This window comes from Phyllosticta citriasiana (genome assembly GCF_038021145.1).
Source record: "Phyllosticta citriasiana strain CBS 120426 chromosome Unknown IWZ02scaffold_24, whole genome shotgun sequence".
NCBI classification, from domain to species: Eukaryota; Fungi; Ascomycota; class Dothideomycetes; order Botryosphaeriales; family Phyllostictaceae; genus Phyllosticta; species Phyllosticta citriasiana.
Window position 1 is genome coordinate 1 of NW_027117301.1, and position 20,419 is coordinate 20,419.

The window sequence follows — 20,419 nt, forward strand, 5'->3', positions numbered from 1 at the left end:
CCCTAACCCTAACCCTAACCCTAACCCTAACCCTAACCCTAACCCTAACCCTAACCCTAACCCTAACCCTAACCCTAACCCTAACCCTAACCCTAACCCTAACCCTAACCCTAACCCTAACCCTAACCCTAACCCTAACCTAACCCTAACCCTAGCCCTAGTTAATATAAGCGTAAATAGATCTAGCTTTATCTATCCTTAACTTCTTCTATAACTTAGAGAATTAGGGATTAAGAGAAAAAAGATTACTAGTAGGAACCTTAAAGTCTCTAGGTTTAACTAATATATAAATAAGTAACTTAATTTTATTTATTAATTATAATTCTATTTCTAATATTAGCTAGTTATAATATATACCTTTATACTAGATATTAGGCGCTATAATATTATTCTAGGCTACTAGGTCCTTATATATTATTATATTCTTCTAGATTACTATAACTAATAACTTATTTAGTTAGATCCTTTAGACTAAATTTCTTTTTTAAATTTTTTAAATATTCTAAAATTATCTATATAAAGTAAAGTTTTATAGATAAACTAATTAATTTCTTTAATATATATCTCTAATAATATTAAAGTTAATAACTAAGAAACCTTTTTTACTTCTCTTATAGAAATTAACCTACCTATAAAAATACTAATAGAAGTAGTAGATCTTTATTCTATTATACTAGATAATATTAATAAAGCTAATAAAGATAAAGCCTTTAATAAATACCTTAATAATTATTTACCCTCTAAGTATAAGAACTACTATAATATCTTTTTAAAATAAGAGTCTAACTAGCTACTACCTTCTTATATAGGAGTTAATTATTAAATTTCTCTTATATATAAGAATTCTCTATATCTACTAATAAGTCCCCTCTATAGAATATCTCTAGAATAGCTTACTATAGTAAAGAAATATATCTAAGAGAATTTAAAGAAAGGATTTATTACTAAGAGTTATATACCCTATACCTCTCTAGTATTAGTAGTAAAAAAACCTAGAGGTAGCTAGTAAATTTATATTAACTACTAATAGTTAAATAATTAAATAAAGAAGGACTTATATCCTTTACCTCTTATCTTAGAACTCTTATAGAGAGTAGGTAAAGGAAAGGTCTATATAAAACTAGATATTTAATAAGCTTTCTATTAAATCTAACTTTAAGAATAGTCTAAAGAATATACTACCTTCTATATAAGATATAGACTATTTAAATACTACGTTTTATCTTTTAGGCTAAGTAATAGGCCTACTACTTTTTAATATTTTATTAACTAAGTTCTCTTTAACTATTTAGATAATTTCGTTATTACTTTTATAGATAATATTCTTATTATTTCTAAAAACCTATATAATTATACTTAATACGTTATTAAAGTTCTATAATAATTATAAAAAGTAGGACTATAAGCTAATATAAAAAAGAGTAAGTTTTTAACTACTTATATAAAATTCTTAGGATATATTATCTCTACTAAGGGTATATTAATAGACCTATAAAAAATTAAACCTATTTATACCTAGTAATTACCTATAACCCTCTAATCTCTTTAGTCTTTCTTAGAATTCTATAACTTCTATTAGAGATTTCTTCCTAACTATAGATAAATTAGCTAGCTACTAGAAAAACTATATTTAAAAGTAAAGTAGTAATAACTTAGGCTAGTTAAGGAAGAATCTTTTAGAAACCTTAAGAAACTAATATATAGTAAATTACTACTTATAAACTATAATCTAACTTTAGATACTTATATAGAAATAGATATAAGTAATAGAGTAGTTATAGGAGTCCTATTATAATATTAAGAAAATTATAAATAGAAACTAGTATCCTTTTATTCTAAGATAATATTAGATACTAAACTCTACTATAGAATACCTAATAAAGAACTCCTAGCTATTATATAAGGACTAGAGGAATAGAGATCTATACTTATAGGCCTTTATAAACCTTTTCTTATAATTATAGACTATTAAGTATTAGAATACTTTACTTCTAAGCACTAATTATCTATATAATAAGTAAGATAGACTAAGTAACTTACTAAGTACTAAGTCTAGTTTACCTACTAATTAGGAAAGGAAAATATTATTATAGATATTCTTATAAGAAAGTAAGAGTAACTTAAGACTTAAAAAGAGAAAGTAAAGACTATATAAGAGTAGTATCTTATTTCTACTTTCTAGGTAGTCCTACTTATAATAATAGAGCTAGAAGTTTCTCTACTAATAATTTTCCTTAATAAACTTCTCTATATAAATAGAGAAAACCTAGATCTTAAACTATAGAGAGAAAAAGCCTATCTTTAACTAGAAAATAAATTATATTAGAAGCTATAGGATAGATTACTTCTTTACTATAGTATATTAGTTATTTCTAACTAGGATAACCTTTATATAAGAATAATTAAAGTAATATATACTACTTATATTACTACCTATCTAGGAATTAATAAAATATAAAAGCTATTATAGTAATACTATTACTAGTCTAGCTAGACTTATATAATTAAGAGATATAGCTAAAACTACTATATTTACTACTAGAACTATAAATTTACTAATAAGATACCTAGCCTTCTATATTCTCTACTAATTCCTAACTATTCCTAGTAATACCTAGCTATAGATTTTAAAGAGATACTATAAGACTAAAAGGGATTTAATTATATTCTTATTATTATAGACTAGTTATTCTAAAGAACCTTTAGTTTACCTTATATAAAGAAAATTAATAATAAAGGAGTATCTTAACTTTTTTATAATTATATCTACTAAATTTTTAGAAATCCTAAAAGTATACTATTAGATTAAGGTTCTTAGTTTATCTTAGTCTTTATATAGGAGCTATATAAGTTAACTAGTATTAAATAATACTTTAATTTAGCCTATTACTCTTAGATAAATAGAATTACTAAGATAGTAAATTAGGTTCTTATATACTAACTATAACCCTTTATTAATTACTACTAAAATAACTAGTCTAATCTTCTACTATTAATAGATTTAGCTTAGACTACCCTTCTATATAAGGCTATAGGTCTTATACTAGTAGAAGTAGACCTTAGCTTTATACTATATATATATTATAACTAGACTACTTATATAATAATAACTACTTTATCTAAAGGTAGAATATAGTCTATAGCTTAGTCTCTCTAAAAAAGAAGATAAGAAGCCTATAAGTATACCTATAAATTAATTTACTAATTATAAGAAAAGAACTACTAATAAGCTAATAAATACTATTATATACCTAACTTTAATATTAGAGACTTTATTTATATTAAGAAGACTAGCTAGATAATAGACTAGCTAAATCTAAAATTAGATACTCCTAATATAGGACTATTTAAGATTACTAGAATAAAAGGATATTTATACTATTAGGAGGTTAAGATATAGATATATAAGTTAACTCCTTTTTTATAGTAATAATTAGTTATAGTAAGCTAGTCTTATAATAGTAGGATTAAAGTACTAATCTAAGTAAGTATATATAGAGAATTAGTACTTTAAGCCTAATACTTTAACTATAGGATCTATCTAAGAATATAAATAGTTAGAAACTATAATAATACCCCCCCCTTTACGCCGTTAAATATAGCGCTAATCTACTATATAAAAAAAAAAAAAAAAAAAAAAAAAAAAGGAATAGTAAGGAAAGGGTATAGGCTAAGATAGCTACTAGAATTACTATAGTAGCTTACTTATTAGTAAAGCTATAAGAGATAAGGTAGGCCTAGAATTCTTTATTACTAGAGTACTTATAGAGGATATAGCCTAGGTTAGGGAGGTTTCTAATATAGATAAAGACTAGGTAGTAGAACTACTTAATAGGGAGAATAAGACCCTAGCTAGACTTATACTTATTAGATAGCTAGCTAAATAGTAGGATGTTAGTACTAGTAGAGTAGATAAGGAACTAGGTCTTATAGTTAGGTAGGCTACTAGAATAGTTAAGGATAAGACTATCTATAGCCTTAATTATATTACTAAGGGAGAGGGATAGAAAGAGGTAGGTATTAGAGTAGTAAATAATAAATATATTATACTCTAGCTTATTACTATAGATCTACTATAAGTAGATATAGTAGTTAGTAATATAGCTAGGTAATAGGTAGCCCTACTAGACTATAAAGTACTTATTAATACTAAGGTAAGGAAATAGGGGTAGGGTATAGATTAAATAGTACTAGCCTTAGGGTAGCTTAGTAATACTAATAGTAATAAGTATATATAGCTTAGTAGGTAAGATCTAGTATATATTATAACTAGATATAGATAGGGCGTTATAAGGGGTAAGACTAATAATAATCTTATCTATAATAATCTAATACTAGATAGAGCTAGAAGGAAATAGACCTAAGTAGTTCTTCTCTTTATCCTTAGTATTACTAAAGTTAGGGAAGGGGAGGATTATACTACTAGTAGTAGTAATAATATTATAGATAGAGTTATTAAGGTTATTCTAACTAGAGCCTAATATAATATAAAAGTAGTAACTATAGAGCTTAATACTAAGGAGGTCTTTAATATTACTAAAGATTAGAGGGATATAGAGAGTAGTACTAAAGTAAGGGTTACTAGGGTAAGTATTAGAGTAGGTAGTAGAGTTAGCCTTATTAGGAGGAGGGGGATTCTTAAGCTTAGTAATATAGTTATATAAGTTATATAAGTAGTTATTATTAGTATCTATAGTATAGTAAGATAATAAGGTTATAAGGTAGTATAGTTATAAAGATTATAGAGTTAATTAAATAGTAAGTAGAGTATAAGTAGGGTTTAGTAGTTCTAGACCTTATAAAGAGGATTATTATAGGTAGGCTTATATAGTTAGTATATATTACTAGTAGCCCCCTATTAGTTAGAGTTATAATCTAGCTAGTTTACTTACTTAAGCCTAGTACTATAGCGTCTAGGTATAGGTAGTACTACTAGTAGCTTATTTAGATAATACTATTACTTATTAGACGTTCTACTACTAGGGTCTACTATTATTTACTTATTATTTAGTAGTACTTCCTTACTTCTAACCTAAACTTATTAACTAGCTTTAAACTTATTAACGGCTACTATATCTTTAAATATAGATATTAGTTTCTATATTAGTCTTATATACCTAGTCTACTTTACTAGGAACTCTTAGTAGTTTTAACGCTAATACTTATCTAGTATATATTCTACCTCCTACTTATTCTTATTATTAATAATAACTATAGATAGCTAATAGTCTATATATACCTAGCTTAGTAAGGCGTTATTAAATACTAGTTATAGTAGGTCTATATTAAAGATATTATAGATAGTACCTAGTATATCTAACTAGTAGGCCTTATTTAAAATAACTTACGTTATAGTATACTTTACTAACTAGTAATCTAGCTTCTAAATAGAACGGTCTATAGATATATTATAGAGGCTTAACTAAACTTTATTACCTACTTTATATATAGGTAAGGCGTTATAATAGTAGTTTACCTACTACTTCTAGGCTATCTAGAACGTAGTTATTATATTTTCTACCTAAGTAGTAGCCTCTTAGATCTTTATTACGATAGTATTACCTTATACTACTAGTATTTATAGGTTAGTAATATACTAGGGGACTTCTAAGAGTCTTATTTATAAGGGGTTAGCGTAATAACTATATAATAAGAAGAATAGGCTAAGGTCTATAGTAGCTAATATTCTATTATTTAACGTAAACTTAATAACTAGTAAGTAGTTAGCCTAGTTATTCTATACTTAGTTAACTAATATAGCTAATATCTACTCTACCTCTATATTTACTCTCTTAGTCTAACTATCTATCTCTAGGTAGTAACCTATTAAGAGACGCTACTAAATATTTAATAGTTTATAGACGCGTTCCTATAAAAGACTTATAAACTATAGGCCCTAGTCTAATATAATAGCGTTAGGTAACCTATAGTACTAGTAGTATATTTATAGAAATAATACTACTACGACTTTAGCTATTAGGTTATAATAGGGTTCTAGAATTACGCCTTTTAATAGCCTATCTATAATAACTAGTATATAGGTATTCCCCTTACTAGCTATAAGAGGGCCTATAAAATCTATAGATACCTCTTACTACTATTAATTTAGAACTAGGAGTAGTTAGAGTAGTTCTTACTTATAGTCTCTCTAGAATTTAGTTACTCTATAGATATTATAATTACGCCTAAATCGCTTTACCTACGCGTTATAGTTTAGCTAAAATAACTTAAGATAGTAGAGCTAGGATACTATCTTATTATTACTAGAGTAGATTACCTCTAGAGAGTTATATATTATCTAGAGGATACTAGTTTATAGGGGTTTAGAATCTAGTACCTATAAGTAACTATACTAATAAAGGTTACCCTTATTATCTACTATTAAGTTAGATATTAATATCTTACTAAGAGAGAGCTCTACTAGTATTATTCTACTTCTACTAAGTACTACTATCTACCTATACTCTAGTAAAGAGAATCCTCTAACGCTATAGTAAATAACCCTTATCTATATAAACTAATTTATCCTTATCTATCCTATTCTCTATTTTAATTTTATTCCTTATCTTTTATACCTCTACTCCTCTTTCTTCTCTTTAGTAGGAATTAGAGCTAACTTCTTAAGTTTAGGCCTTATTATACCTTTAATAGAGCCCTAGAGAAAGTTATTAACCTAGTTATCTATTATATAGTAAAGAGTAAGGTACTCTCTAGGCTATATCTTATTCTTATATCTTTTATATTAATTAGAAGGATAAGTACTAGTAAGGTTACTTATAGTATAGTTAAGGTTACTAGTACCCTAGATATAGTTTACGTAATAACCCTATAAGAAACCTAGTAACTTATAGTAACTATAGAAGATATAAGTAGAGAGATTATCCTAGTACTTAGTATAACTAGTAGCTTAATTAATACCTATATATTAGATTAAGTAAGTATTACGTAAAGAGCTATAAGATTCTATAGATATAATATTAAAATAATCCTTAGAAACTAGGATAATAGTATAATAAGCTAAGTTACTAAGGCCTAATATATATATTATATATTAGCTAGTTTTATTACTACTAAGGGATTTCTATAATAAGTTAGCTATTACGTAAAGATAAGTAAGTAGTAATATATACCTTAGCGAGTTTTTTAAAGGCCTTATATAGGATAAAGACTATAATCTTATTAGAAGTATCTACCTCTAAGTCCTAATCTAAAGGTTCTACTAGTAATTCTATAGGTAAAGTAGCTAGATAAATAATACTACTATTATTACTTTTATATAAAGGTATACTTAGTAGTATACTAATATAATAGCTACTAGAACGTATATATAAAGGTAAAGTAGGTAAATTAGCTTATATAACATTTATATAAGGATTTATAGGTAGAATAGTAATATATACTAGCTCTTAGGAGCTAGGTACTATACCTAGACTAGTTAGCTTTACTTTATCTTTTTAAAACTCTAGATATATAAATAATTAGCTAATTATATATAACGTCTTATATAATAGTCTTAAGTTACCTTAGTATCCTCTTAAGGTATTATATTACCTTTAGGGCGCTTAGAGTAATAAAGTTAATTAGATACTATTACGTAATAATTAGTTAAGCGTTTTTAGACCTAATATAAATAGGAGGACTTACTATTATTACTAGAGTTATTACTAGAGCTAGTTACTTAAGTAAGAGATAGGCTAAGAGTAATAGAAAGATATAATAAGAAAGATTAGTAGTAAGAAAGGTTAGTAGTAAGGAAGGTTAGTAGTAAGGAAGGTTAGTTAAACTATAAACCTAATAATAAGATATATCTAGTAGTTCTATACTTTACGCCCTTACTAAAATAATACTAGTTAGTTATCTATATAAGTACCTAATAAGCTAACTTAGACTTCCTATTAGGGGGGGAAATATTATAATAGCTATTAGATATAATAGCTATTAGATACTAGTAATATAAGTATATTATAACTACGCCCTTACGTAATTACTTAATAAGCTAAAGCTAATCTAAACTAGCTAAGCTATATAAGCTAGTAGTACTAATAGATAATAAATACTACTAAGGATATATAGCCTACTTAATAGCTAATAAAACTTTATATAGTAATAAGAAGATTAATTTCTTATCTATTTTAATAACGTAACTAAAGTAGTAATTTACGTAGTAAAGAGAGAGTTTAGTTCTTATTTTACTTCTTATATAAATATATATAGAAGATAGAAGAGTATATAGTATCTTCTATATTTATAATAATTAAGAAGACTTTACTTAACTTTATCTTTTAACTACTTAACTTTAATTAAGTTCTTTTTAATTTTATATATATCTAACTAAGTAGATAGCCTCTAGGCGAAAGCCTATATATTAGCCGCTTAATAATTCGTAATAATATTTTCTAGTAGAAGATATTTCTTTCTTAAGGTATATTAAAGATTTTATACCTTATAGAGGTCTTTAGAGTATAAAACTCTATATACTTATAGTTTTAGGCATAATCTATAAGTATATAAAGTATTAAAGTCTATTAGTTACTAATAAGCCTAATATACCTAATAGAAAGTAGGAAGTTTATTAGAGTATTAATATTTTCTCTAATTACTTAGCTAGGAGTAAAGATATAAGGAATCTAATTTTAGATCCTTATCTACTAAGTTTTTTTCTTTAAAATAGTATACTACTTTACTTACTAAGTAAAGAATTTAGCTTAATATAGGTAGAAAACGTTTTAAAGTATTATAAAGTTTTAGTATTCCTTATACTAAGATACTAGTAGGATCTAGTATAAATAGGTAACGCTTAGGCCTAATATAGTATAGAGGCTATATAACTATACCTTATATTAACGTAGTTAATAGAAGTATAAGGAAATTAAGAGAATAGTAGAGAATTAGTAGTAAATAAGACTATTCTAGACCTTAAGAAGGTTCTAGAATAGAATCCTAGGTAGATATAGGCCTAATAGTTCTAGGAAAAATTTAATAGGCTAAGAGTCTAAGAATAGAGCTTAGAATACTAGTTCTTACCCTTAAGAATATCTTACTTATATAAATAAGTAGCCTTTTCCTATACTTCTTTATAAGTTTAGCTTAATAGCTATCTACTAAGATAGTCTTACTAAGTCTTACTTATAAGAGTAGTCTAGTATAGAAAGAATAGTATATTTTTTCTTAAGAATATAAGTAGGAAAGAAAGTAAAATCCTACTTATAAATTATAAGGTAAGCTATATAGTAATCTATAGATTACTATTAGCTAGGCTTATAACCTATTAGTAGTATTCTATAAGAATAAGTAATATCTTTATTATATACTATATAGTAGATAGTTTATAGTAGAGAATATAGTAGATTCTTTACTATAAGAGAACTTTCTTAAAGAATTAACTAGTAGACTACCTAAGAGTATTTATATAGAAGAACCTATAGATTCTAGAGAGTTCTATCTCTAGGTAATTAGTAATAGGTTCTTCTATTAATAGAAGACGATTTCTAATTAATCTAGACTAGAAGATTCTAGGCCTTAGTAATAAGATAATCTAGAATAAGGGCTAGAATCTAAAAGAACCTATAGAAATAAGTTCTTAGTAATAGAAGAGGTCTAGAAGGGTCTAGAGTAGTCTAGACTTATTCTTAGACCTCTAATAAGATAGACTATAGTAATCTCTTAAATTCTAATAGTAAGATACTTCTTCTTAAGAGAGCCTATATAAGCTATATTCTTACCTATTAGCCCTATACCTAGACTAGATACTAGATAGTAGTTAGCTATTTTAAGAGTATTAAATAAAAGGATAAGGGTATAGATAAGATTAGCTTTATAGACCTTATAAGAGAAGATTAAAGGGCCTAAGAGGCTCTCTCTTAGTAATACTAAGGTATTTCCTATTTTAGCTAGACTATAACTTTATTTTATAGCGTTCTTATATCTCTTAGACTTTAGAATTATTCTATTCTAGAGGGGTAATATAAGGTAGTAGGGCTAATACTACTATACTAACTAACCTAAAAAGATATAGTAAGATAGTAGCTATCTTACTTAGTTAGTCTATATATTAGAGTAGTAGTATAATAGGTAAATTATACTAAGATAACTCTACTATATATACTTAATATAATATCTTAAATATCTTATAAGGTATAGTAGTAGTAATATTAGTAGTAAGCTATTAAGTACGTTTATAATTACCTAATTCTAGTTATATAAAGTAGTTATTTAAGTAGATAGTTATAGGGAATAAGATAGTATCTTCCCCTTATTACATGACTAATTACGTATACGGACGTACCTACTTATCCGTGATTCATCGTCACGCGATAGCGTCGTATACCTATACCTAACCTTACTCGATTAGGACACCGTATGTCTAGATTGCGGCAAACTACAGCGTTCGCAAAGCCGTCAAGATGGCCTCGACGCGCAGGAGCCTCGCCATGCCATGCCTCGAGTCGACGAATTGAAGGCGATTCCTATGATGGGTGGCCGTGTCCCCACATGACGGGGCTTCTTTCCTCCCTACCAGCCATGAGCGGCTGGTTGCCAACATTGAAGAAGACAGCGCCGAGAACAGCCGCACGAGCCCACTCAAACTCGCACCCGATGGGATCAGTGTCGCTGTATGCACCGAGCGGATAGCAATCCAGCACTCTGATAGCAGCGCGCCTCATGGCGGCGAGTTGCTCCAGCACATCTGTGTCAAGGAAGACCTGGACGCGTTCGTTCATCCAGCGGCGCAGGTATTCGACTTGGTCCAGTGGGTTTATCGGGAACGGAGATTTGACGGTGCCCGAGTCCGTGTCGGCCATGTCGACAATCACGCGCCGCGTCAGCTCGTCTCTCATGGCGGCAAACTGTTCGTACGTCGAGTCTTGACAGGGCGTCGTGATTACGTCAGGTCCAATGTGCGCTGCGACGGCCTTGCGCGCCAAATGTCCCAAGACAAGGAACCGAGAAAGGTGCATCTCGTGGGTCCTGGGCTGGTGCTTGAGCGCCTTTTGCAAGAGCGAGACCATGTCAAAGAAGATGGAGTTTGTTTTGGAGAACTGCATCCGCCAGGTCGAACTGACAGGCGTTGAGACGCTAGGAGCTTGAAGAGTTGGAAGGTTGAAGATCAAGATGTCTTCGTAGCGCTGACCCGTACCCGATGTGCCTGGACTCGCGAAAACACTCGACGGTGATGAAGCAGCAGACTTGGCCGCGCGTGCGAGGTCCAGCATCTCTGCTGTGCCGATGGCCTCGGTTGCTTGCGTCAGCTCTTCCAGGTGCTTCTTGGTGACTCGCTCACGGGGCGGCGATGCTGAAGCCTTGCGTTTCGGCGTTGAGCAGACTCTCCACTCGAGCTTCTCATCGGGCGAACCACCGGCAACGGTCTCGGGCGCCGGCAAGCCAAGACCCATGTATGGGCCGGCAGTGTACTCGGTGTACTCGGGCGGCTGGTCCTCGACATAAGGGTTCCAACAGCGTGCCTTGCCCTGTCCCAAGTCGTCCGTCGTAACAGGGTAAAGATCCCAGCGGTTAACAAGCTTTTCGCCGCTTCCCTCTGGGTCATCGAGACGAAGGGCAACTTCACGCAAGCTTTCCCGTTGCGCCGCCGCGACCAAATCCTGCATCACAGAATGAATTTTCCCATCCAAGCCCTTTGCAACGTAGACGTGGACCATCTTAGTTTTGGTCAGATTCCGCATGCACTCGACCAGGTACCCCGGCACGTTATCCAATGGCTTTCGCGCCGGTCTTCGACAAGGGGGCATGACGGCGAAGGGAAAATCGTTGAGCGAAAAGGCGAGGTGAATCTGGTCAACCGAGAGGGCCACGTTTTTGGAGGCATGAGACATGTTTTGCATTTCGACAGAGGCGTCTGTCACGGGCAGGACCAACGACACATCTGTCTTGGGCTTTGATGTCGATGAACGACGTTTCAGTCGTAGATTCAAGAATACCAATTTGCGCGAAACGTCGTCGGTATCCTGTCCGATCCAAAGAGTGAGGGGTGTTTCTGAACAGAGACCACCATCGTTGCCTTCCCCCAAGCGACCGAGGTACCGATCCATTGCTGTTTCTTTATCGTGCCATTGTATCACCGCCCGTTCCCCAGAAACCTGCCAATCGATCCTTGTATCCCAAAAGTCGAACATCGTCTAAGCCGGCGAGAGTAGCGGGTATTGGAGACCAGGATGGGCAAGATGAATCGAGAGCAAGACTGGCGAAGGTTAGAATGGCATGGAAAGCGTGATGTAGCGTCAAACCTGATCCAAGCAGAAATCGAGGGCCAAAATCGAATTGCGGCGTCGGTATGAGGGCTTCCTAGATGTTGTCAACAAATACGCGACGTCGTGCGACTTGCACGAGGGTCGGCGTCAACACGCGCGGCTGGCAAGACACCACCCACTCGACTTCCTCTTCTCCGTGCTGGTGTCAACAAACGCGGCCAACGGGGCACCCTTGGTGAAGTCGAAACGAGTCGATGACGTTGCGGCTTGCAAGGGCGCTGGCGTCAACACACGCCGCTAACAGGGCACTTCTGAAGGTCGGAGGTCTGCAATCCCAAGAGGCACCATCAGCGCATATCGCGGCTATCGGGGCAACCTCTCGATCACGTCCCAGGCGTCGAAGACGTGGGGGGGGCGACAACAAAGAAGCGCAAGCGTCAACACACGTGCGCTGACGGACTCTCTGGATCGTGAGTGGGGGTAGGTCAAGCAGGGCGTTGAAGCAGGAGGCTGAAAGAGGGGAAGAAGAGGCACGTCAGAAATCAGCTGCGAGGATGATGATGATGATGATGATGATGATGATGATGATGATTTTGATGGAGGTGATGGAGGTGATGGTGGTGTGGTGGTAGGGAGGGAGGGTGGAGAGGCTGGGGAGACGGGAAGGGAACGGGAGCGACCGAGGAACTCAAGTGGGCGGTGAGTCATCACGGATCGGCCAAACCAAAACACCCGGAGACTCTGCCCGCTCGTTGGCCTAGCGCGCACACTCCACTCGGACTGCACCACTCCTCAGTTTCCAGACAAACACTCGACCGGCCCTCACGTTCTCACCTCGTTTCGCTCCACCCTCCCAATCGTGCAACCCCCCAACCAAAATGCGACAAAACTTCCACTGGTCGGCGGCCTGCACGGTGCGCGGCTTACTTCCGATCCGCGGCCAACAAGGCACCTGTGACAACAGCAAGGGCCAGAGCCACAAGGAGCTCGATGGCGGCGAAAGAACAAGCTGATCGGTGACAACAAACGCGTCCATGACTTTCGCTGAAACCTCTCCTCTAACACAACACGCCCACCTACCTCGGCATTCCGAGCCTCCCTGTGCATTCCGTGTCGCTACTTTCCCTGCTGCGCTGTCTGTCGGGCGGCTGCCGATTCTCACAGCACCCAAACCTCGCAAACGGCCGGAATGTAAGGTCGCACCACGCAATCGGCCTCGATCCCATCAACCTTGACACGGGCAGGGACCAGTCGCGCCATACATCGGAAATCGAAAGAGCATTCTGGTGGGTCCCCTTTGAAAGATTGATTGCGGTGGTTGACGCTTTGGTGCCGCCTTGTACAGAGAACCAACAGCCGCACGAAATCCTGCGCAAGATGCCAACCTCGATAGCGCGTTGCCGCCGGCCGCTTCAGCACCCTTGGTTGGAAGGAAATTGGAATGATATGCGACGTATGAACGGGTCCAGGGTCGCGGTCTCGCGAGCGGTGGCAACGTACATCATGGTCTCCCAGAGCGTCAGCGGATCAATTGTCTGCTTTCCTGAGGCGTAGGTGCCAGCGAAGCAACCAACCGGAAAGCCCGAACGCGCGGCAATGGCGGAATCGGCGGTCGCAACGCCACCAGACACACAAGCAAAGGGCTCGGCCAGGGTAAACCGCCTCGGCGGCACCGTAAGAGGAAGCATCCCGCTCGCAACTCCACCAGGCTCACAAGCGAAGAGATCAGTCAGGGCGACTTGGCCGTTTGCCGCAACCCTCATACTGGGAGGGCGAGGCCTGTCCGAGAGTCTTTCAGTAGGAAGGGTCCGACTTTACCTACGTCAACATGCCCAGCCGCGCTCAGCTGTACCACAAGACGAAGCATCCTGCTCGCAACTCCAAGCAGACAGTTCGCGGCCATTGTCGGTGGGGCGTTGAGAGCCAGCGGTCCACGGCGGCTGCCAAAGAAAAACACACGGACGGGGAAAAGTTGGGACATGCAAGACTCGCTGCTCTTGACGCTTTTCTTACAGCAGCACCTCCTCGTCCGCTTTGACCAAATTCCGACGCTCGAGACGGAGCCTCGTCAACCTACACAGTGCCATACTTCCTGGTCCTTTTTCCACGAACCATTCCACGACATCGCGCCAACGACTCACTGCCGCCACCCTCCAGGCAAAAAAGCGCCAAACACATCCTATCCCGTCTCTTATGCCTAAGACGCTGTTTACCTTCGCGGTCCCGACAGCCGACTTGAGCGACATGGGGTTCGACCTGATAATGGCGCGCGAATTGTCCACGTCACGTACTACATGCAGCGTGTGCGTCTCCCGTGGGCCGCGACCCTACACAAAACGTGTGAGAAGTAGCGCGCGCTGCGGTGGACATAGCAGGCAACTGTCAAGTAAGCCGTCAAGTGGTTGGTCCAAAGAGTAGGAGGAATGATCTCAATCACTGCATACTCGGTCGAGCAGGACCAACGCCAGGCCCTCCGTGAGAAGCGTTACGCTCTTCTTGATCCTCTCGCCGTTTAACTCGATCCCCCGTGGTGGCGGTACGTTCGCAAAGGTGGGCGTGGCAGACAAGCGGCCTTGAAGAGACAGTCCCTTCCCAGCATCGAAATGGCCGCTGCGCCTGTGAGGTCAAAAAGCAGTGATAAGGGGTGCAAAGGCATCTGCAGTATCCCGACCGCTACGTCGCTCGAATCGCGACAACGATGGGCCCCTGGCCGCGTCGAGAAGTCGGCTTCGAAATGGCATCAACAACCTCTTCTCGACCACCCACAACTCATTCTTCGCATCACTTCGACTGATCGTCCTGAATGAGCTGGACGCCCTCCCGCTGCACCACCAGAATCACGGTTGATTTGACCAGCTGACCCAATTTGCCAGTTTCTCCACCCGCGTTCATCAACGGGTGGGTCGACTTCATTCGGCGGCACGGAATATCGATCTTTACCTGACGCCGGACTAGTAACATCAGCATCGCCCAGAGCAGTAACAAGGACAAGACGGCAAAGGCCGTCGAATCGCAATCGTGCCAGCAAGAGGTGTGTGCGAGAGACTAAATCAGGAAAGCATCACGTCGACCAAGGCAGCACATCACCACGTCGCGGCTGACCGCGTTTGGAATCGCCCGGGCTGGCCGGGCCGGCATCCGATACGGTCCTGCGCTGGCCAGGCGATATTTCGTTGCGGCCACCTCATCCCACGTGCATCAACCAAGGCGCGTGCATGGTATGGAGGATCTGCGGTGGAGGTGCTGAACACGACGGACAACCAGCTGGCTAGCTCTATCGAGGAGACGCGGCACCAGTTCAAGACATTCATTAATTGGGAAAAGCGAGTTTCGAGGCTGGGTGCTAAAATAGCGAAAGCCTTCCAAAATCACTGCGCAGCTCTGGAGTCTGAGAGTGCCAGGCAAGCCGAGGCTTGACAGCAGGCACTTGCAAAGGGAGCGCGCCGGCCAAGGCGGTGGTGCAGTGGCCGGCGATTGACTGGAAATTGGCAATAAGCATGTCGGATCGCTGAACAAAGAGCCCTTGATCTCGCGTCGTGTGCGGTGTATTGGCTGACGGTTGTTTGGTGTTGAGATTGCGTCGCGTCGGGCCGTACACTAGGTATGGGCTGAGTTGTCAAACGCCGACGTCAAACCAACTAAGAACAACACCAAGACGACCTTCTTCTCCATCATCAACGACACGGTCCGCAGCACCTCACACCGAATTCCCGTATTAAGGACGTATTTTCCTTGCTGTCGTCCGGCGTTCACCCCAACGCGACCAGCCGCGCCTCGCGACTTGGGCTCTGAGAATGCGGTAAACAGCGCGCCGACGCCCTGAAGCAGTGCAACACCCTCTACGACCTGCACAGGGCCAGCTACTGCAATACTCTACGACCTATGGTCGGTGCCTTTAAACGTCCGCCGCACATGCCCAACGCCGTTGACGCATACCGCGAGCAGCTGCGCAAACATCGCCAGGATGTGGCCGACCAGGCCAAGATTAGCTTCTGAGGAGATCGCATATTGAAGATGCGTAACGGGGCGATGGAGCCGCCTGGTACCTCTTTCCCCTGGTGGAACTGTGCGTGCATAGTGTGAACGGTGGATTTGCAGCAGAAGCTCTGGGATGGAAGCAACTTAGGCGTGGTTGAAAGGTCATTGAGCGGTACTGTCTTGCCTTTCTTGAGCTTTCCCGATCTTTCTCCCTCATTATTCATCCCTCTTTCATTAGGCTTATACCTGTTTGTTGTTTTAGCAAATCATTTGCTTGGGGCAGTCATTCACCTTCGTCACTAACCAGTGTAAGACGAGCATTCTGGAATCTACAGAATCCACATGCTACTTCACTTTCCCACCACCACTTCCCACCACCATGCCTGATCCATCAGATTCGGTCGACGTCTTCAACTACCTGGGCCTCGACCCGTTTGCGCCAATCTTCCCTCCTGCGCTCCCGGAAATGCGCCGCCTGTTGCGGTCGCTCAAGCTGCTGCTGCACCCTGACAAGGCTCACACCAATCCTGATGCACAGCGTGCTCAGAATGAGCTGGGGCTTAACTATGTCGTCCTCCAAGCCATTATCGATTCCAAGCTTTCCCTTGACAACCCGGCGCAGTACGCGATGCGCCTCCGGTCGCTGCCCAAATCTCGGTGGCTGTCAACGTGGAACCCCCATGGATTTGAAAACGGCCCGCTTTTTGCGCCTCTACCATCATGGAGTCGTCGATTTGCGTCTTACAGGGGCCGCAGATCTGCTTCTCACAGCAGCCGTCGATTTCCTTCTCACTCCGTTCCGCAGCAGCCACCTATCGACCTCTCTACCTTTCCACCTCCCGGCATCCACGGTGCGCCTCGCTTTGATGGAACAGGTTCAACGCCTGCAATTATCGCGCAAGAGGCAACGAGCTTGCTCATGCGCATGGGTAGCAACATCTTACGGCGCCCCGGAGCCTGCGTTGTCATAGCGCGTCTTCAGTATAATGGCATCCCAGCCTGCGTCGCCTCGGCCACCCTGGAACCCCACGGCAGCACGTCTTGCAGCCTTCAATACGACATCTGGCAGGGTGAAAGGCGCCTAGGCATCGTGACATTCTATAACTTGGCCATGGCGGTGCGCCTTGGCTTTGGCTGTATGTTTGCGGGCATGGCAAAGGTGCAGCTTCTCGGAGTCTTCTCACGCGTCCCCCTCCTGGTCCTGGAGCTTTACATTAAGATGTTCCTGCGTCATTGGCAAGATGCCGCCTTTAGCAGGTGATAGGACTTTTTGACTACTCACTCTACCCTCAGAGGCTCTTGGTACGTTTCACTGCTACCTGAGACACTGTGCTCACAATGTTAATGAATGACTGAAGTTGGTAGCTATGATAATCAAACCATGTTTCGGACCCTTGCAACCTTCCCGGCAATCTGTTCTACAAATCCAATCGCGCTGACTGTGCAATCTGATTGCGCGAATAAAGAGATACCTGTATGACCAACATGTCTCGCACCCTTATGATCTCCCTGATCCAATCCCTGTCCAATCCATTCTAATCCAGTCCCATTTGGTATGTCTATTGAAGCAAGCTAATACTCTAGTTTAGAGTCTCATCTGAGTAAGTGCCTTCTGGAACTCCTGGAAGTGCGTCATTTCGTTTTCGACGGCTGTCCTTTCCTCCCCGCCACTGGCCATTTCGCGCAAAAACGTGTCAATGGCCTCGCGGAGAGCTCTGGCGGCATTGACAGCGCTGCGCCTAGCATGCTCGGTCGCTTCTTGCTTGCTGGCGGGCGCCGCGCCTTTGGTGACGGCGGCGGCGGACGACTCGCCCTTCTTCGTGCTTTTGTTCGCCTCAGGGACCCCAAGGCTGCGACGGGCAGCCATGGCAAGATACTCGGAGCAAAGACGCGCAGTCATGTTGGTGGTAACTGGGCGCGAGAAGGGCGTGGCCATGCGACCGTGGAAGCGCTTGTAGACGCTCTGCTTCGAGGCTACGTTGTCATTGCCGTTCTTGGTGCTTTTGTCGCTCTCGTCGCTCTCGTCGCTCTCGTCGCTCTCGTCGCTCTCGTCGCTCTCGTCATCCTCGTCAGTGCTGATGGCCCCATCTTCAGATCCGTTCTCCACTCCTTTCGAAACCATAACAGCTCTATGGTTGCCAGTCTCGGACAGTGCAGTGATAAATGTCTGGAGGCGTTTGTCGGCGCTCCGCTCCGAGGTCTCGCCTCCGGATTTGATCGACACGTACTCTTCATCAGAGGAGGCAACTTCTTCTTCCTCTTCTTCGATCTGGTGGTGCACATATCGTCAGCACCAGCGTTAGGAGAGACCAACATCTCGCAACTTACGGGGCCGAAATGGATGAGGCAGTGTGTTTTGCAGAACTTTTGGCCCGGCCGGGCGAGGTTGAGGCACCGGCTCGCCAGGTTCCTAGTCCAGGACTGGCACATCTTGCGGCCTTGCAGTTTGAGAGGCATGGTGAGTTGATGGGTTGTTGTTTTGTTATTCTTGTATCACCTTCACTGGAATGACTGGTTGATGTACAGGAGAAAAGTCTTCGGGCGTGGCCGTCCTCAGTACTTATACTGTCAGCATGCACCCATGGTGTTGGTCATAGCTTAGGCCTGGGAGGCTATGATGGAATAGACGGTCGGAGGAGGCCGATTGTGGCGACACATGTGTCGGTGGTTTTCAGACGCCGGCGATATGTCTTGAACTCCCTGTGGAAGACGGACGGGGGAGGCCGGCTGTGGCGATACCAGAAATTTCGGAAACATTCAGACGCCGACACTATGTCTTGGTTCCTTGTAGGAGCGCGGCCTACTGTCCTGAGTGTCTCTGAGGGCTGTTATGCAGCCGGTCTGCCAAATTTCTCGTCCATTCTCTGCTGTCTTTTAGGCAGATATGTTGCCCCCTTTTGGATACATCCCTCAAGCATCCAATCCTCGCCGCAACACTCACTGCCTTCTCTCCTCCCTCGTTCGTACTCATCACATTCCCTCGCACCAAGAAATCATGTCGAACAACAGCAACATTTCTCAATGCCGCGGCTTCACTCAGCACGGCTTCAAATGCCACCGCGTCGCCAAAAGAGGCCTGTACTGTTCCCACCATGCCACTATGCAGCCGATCAATCTGTCCCCGGAGCACATGGAAGTCCACACCACAACCACGGGCAGATGCGAGAACTGCCGCGACACCATGGTCATCGACGGTCAGGCGTTCGCGGCGATCTTGGCCTCGAGCCGTACCGAGCTCATGGCCCCAGTCTCAAAGGCCACTTCTTCTTCTTCTTCTTCTTCTTCTTCTTCTTCTTCTTCTTCTTCTTCTTCTCAGCTCGGAGCGGCCAATGCCGATGTCGCCGCCACGAACACCACGGATACGGACGGCCTCATCATGGAACTCAAAGAACTGATCGAGCGCCTGCCTAGGTTGGGCGATGAAATGGACATGACTTGCTTGGATGTTGATGACAGCAGCTAGGTTGCGCTGACGGCGCTCTTAGCTGCTGCTGGCAAGCTTATTGATGGTGCGAAGGTTATTCTTGACTGGGATTGATGGCCCTTGGAAGAGTCGCTCAGTGTGGTGGAGTTGTTAGCTAGCTGCGCAACTAGCCCGTGATGGTTTACCGCGAGACTAATACAATGCAATTCGTTATGTTGCTGGGCCTGTGCTCTCTCCAATATCTCTCTCCCTCTCTCTTTCTTTGATGGATAATGGATTGACTCGGGATTAAATTCGTACACAGTGTTTCGCTACGAAGGGAGACTGGAAGGTGCCCATGCCACTGGACCCCCTTTTTTCAGATACTGCCCTTCTCCCTGACTGACCAGACCTGGGCTAGACTTTAAGTTGTGTCGCCTACTATCCCTACTATCCCCACTAGGCCTGTCACATTCTCCGCTACGTCACCAAATGTGTTATCCACTCTGTCGTGATTGTGTTGCCTACTACGTCGTGGGTGCGGCGTTCTAGACGCAGCACACTAGAAACGCTCCAGGCGTGGAGGACGTGATTTTCACGGTGCAGCAAACGTAGTAGTGGGCGACACAAGTGGCAGCTGTACGTGATTTATCGCGTTAGTAGGCATGGGGGATCATTTCCCTGAAAATGGGGGTCAGCTTCTGAAAAAAGGGTCATTAGAAAAGTGAAGACACATCAACAAAAATGTTGGCGCAGATAGCAAAGCAACAGGTACGTTGATTGTTCTCTCGTTTCCGCATAACAAACTGAGAGTTAGATACCTCCGCAATCC

General features: G+C 40.6%; 3 protein-coding genes across 3 annotated transcripts; 2 read left to right on the forward strand and 1 right to left on the reverse strand.

Moving 5' to 3' along the window:
- Positions 1-10,140: 10,140 nt before the first annotated feature.
- Positions 10,141-12,373, reverse strand: IWZ02DRAFT_160696 (uncharacterized protein). Its single transcript, XM_066762061.1, has 2 exons — positions 12,243-12,373; positions 10,141-12,196 (listed from the first exon to the last, which is right to left on the reverse strand). The coding sequence occupies exon 2, from the start codon at positions 12,129-12,131 to the stop codon at positions 10,467-10,469; it is 1,665 nt and encodes a 554-aa protein (XP_066617553.1). The 5' UTR covers positions 12,132-12,196; positions 12,243-12,373; the 3' UTR covers positions 10,141-10,466.
- A 4,190-nt stretch (positions 12,374-16,563) lies between these two features.
- On the forward strand, positions 16,564-17,445 carry IWZ02DRAFT_495268 (uncharacterized protein; the record flags this gene model as incomplete). Its single annotated transcript, XM_066770120.1, has 1 exon — positions 16,564-17,445. One exon carries the CDS (start codon positions 16,564-16,566, stop codon positions 17,443-17,445), a length of 882 nt encoding a protein of 293 aa, XP_066617554.1.
- Positions 17,446-17,715: 270 nt separating this feature from the next.
- Positions 17,716-19,812, forward strand: IWZ02DRAFT_513397 (uncharacterized protein). The gene is made up of 2 exons (XM_066770578.1): positions 17,716-18,642; positions 18,711-19,812. Exons 1-2 carry the CDS (start codon positions 17,929-17,931, stop codon positions 19,593-19,595), a joined length of 1,599 nt encoding a protein of 532 aa, XP_066617555.1. The 5' UTR covers positions 17,716-17,928; the 3' UTR covers positions 19,596-19,812.
- The last annotated feature ends 607 nt before the right edge of the window (positions 19,813-20,419 follow it).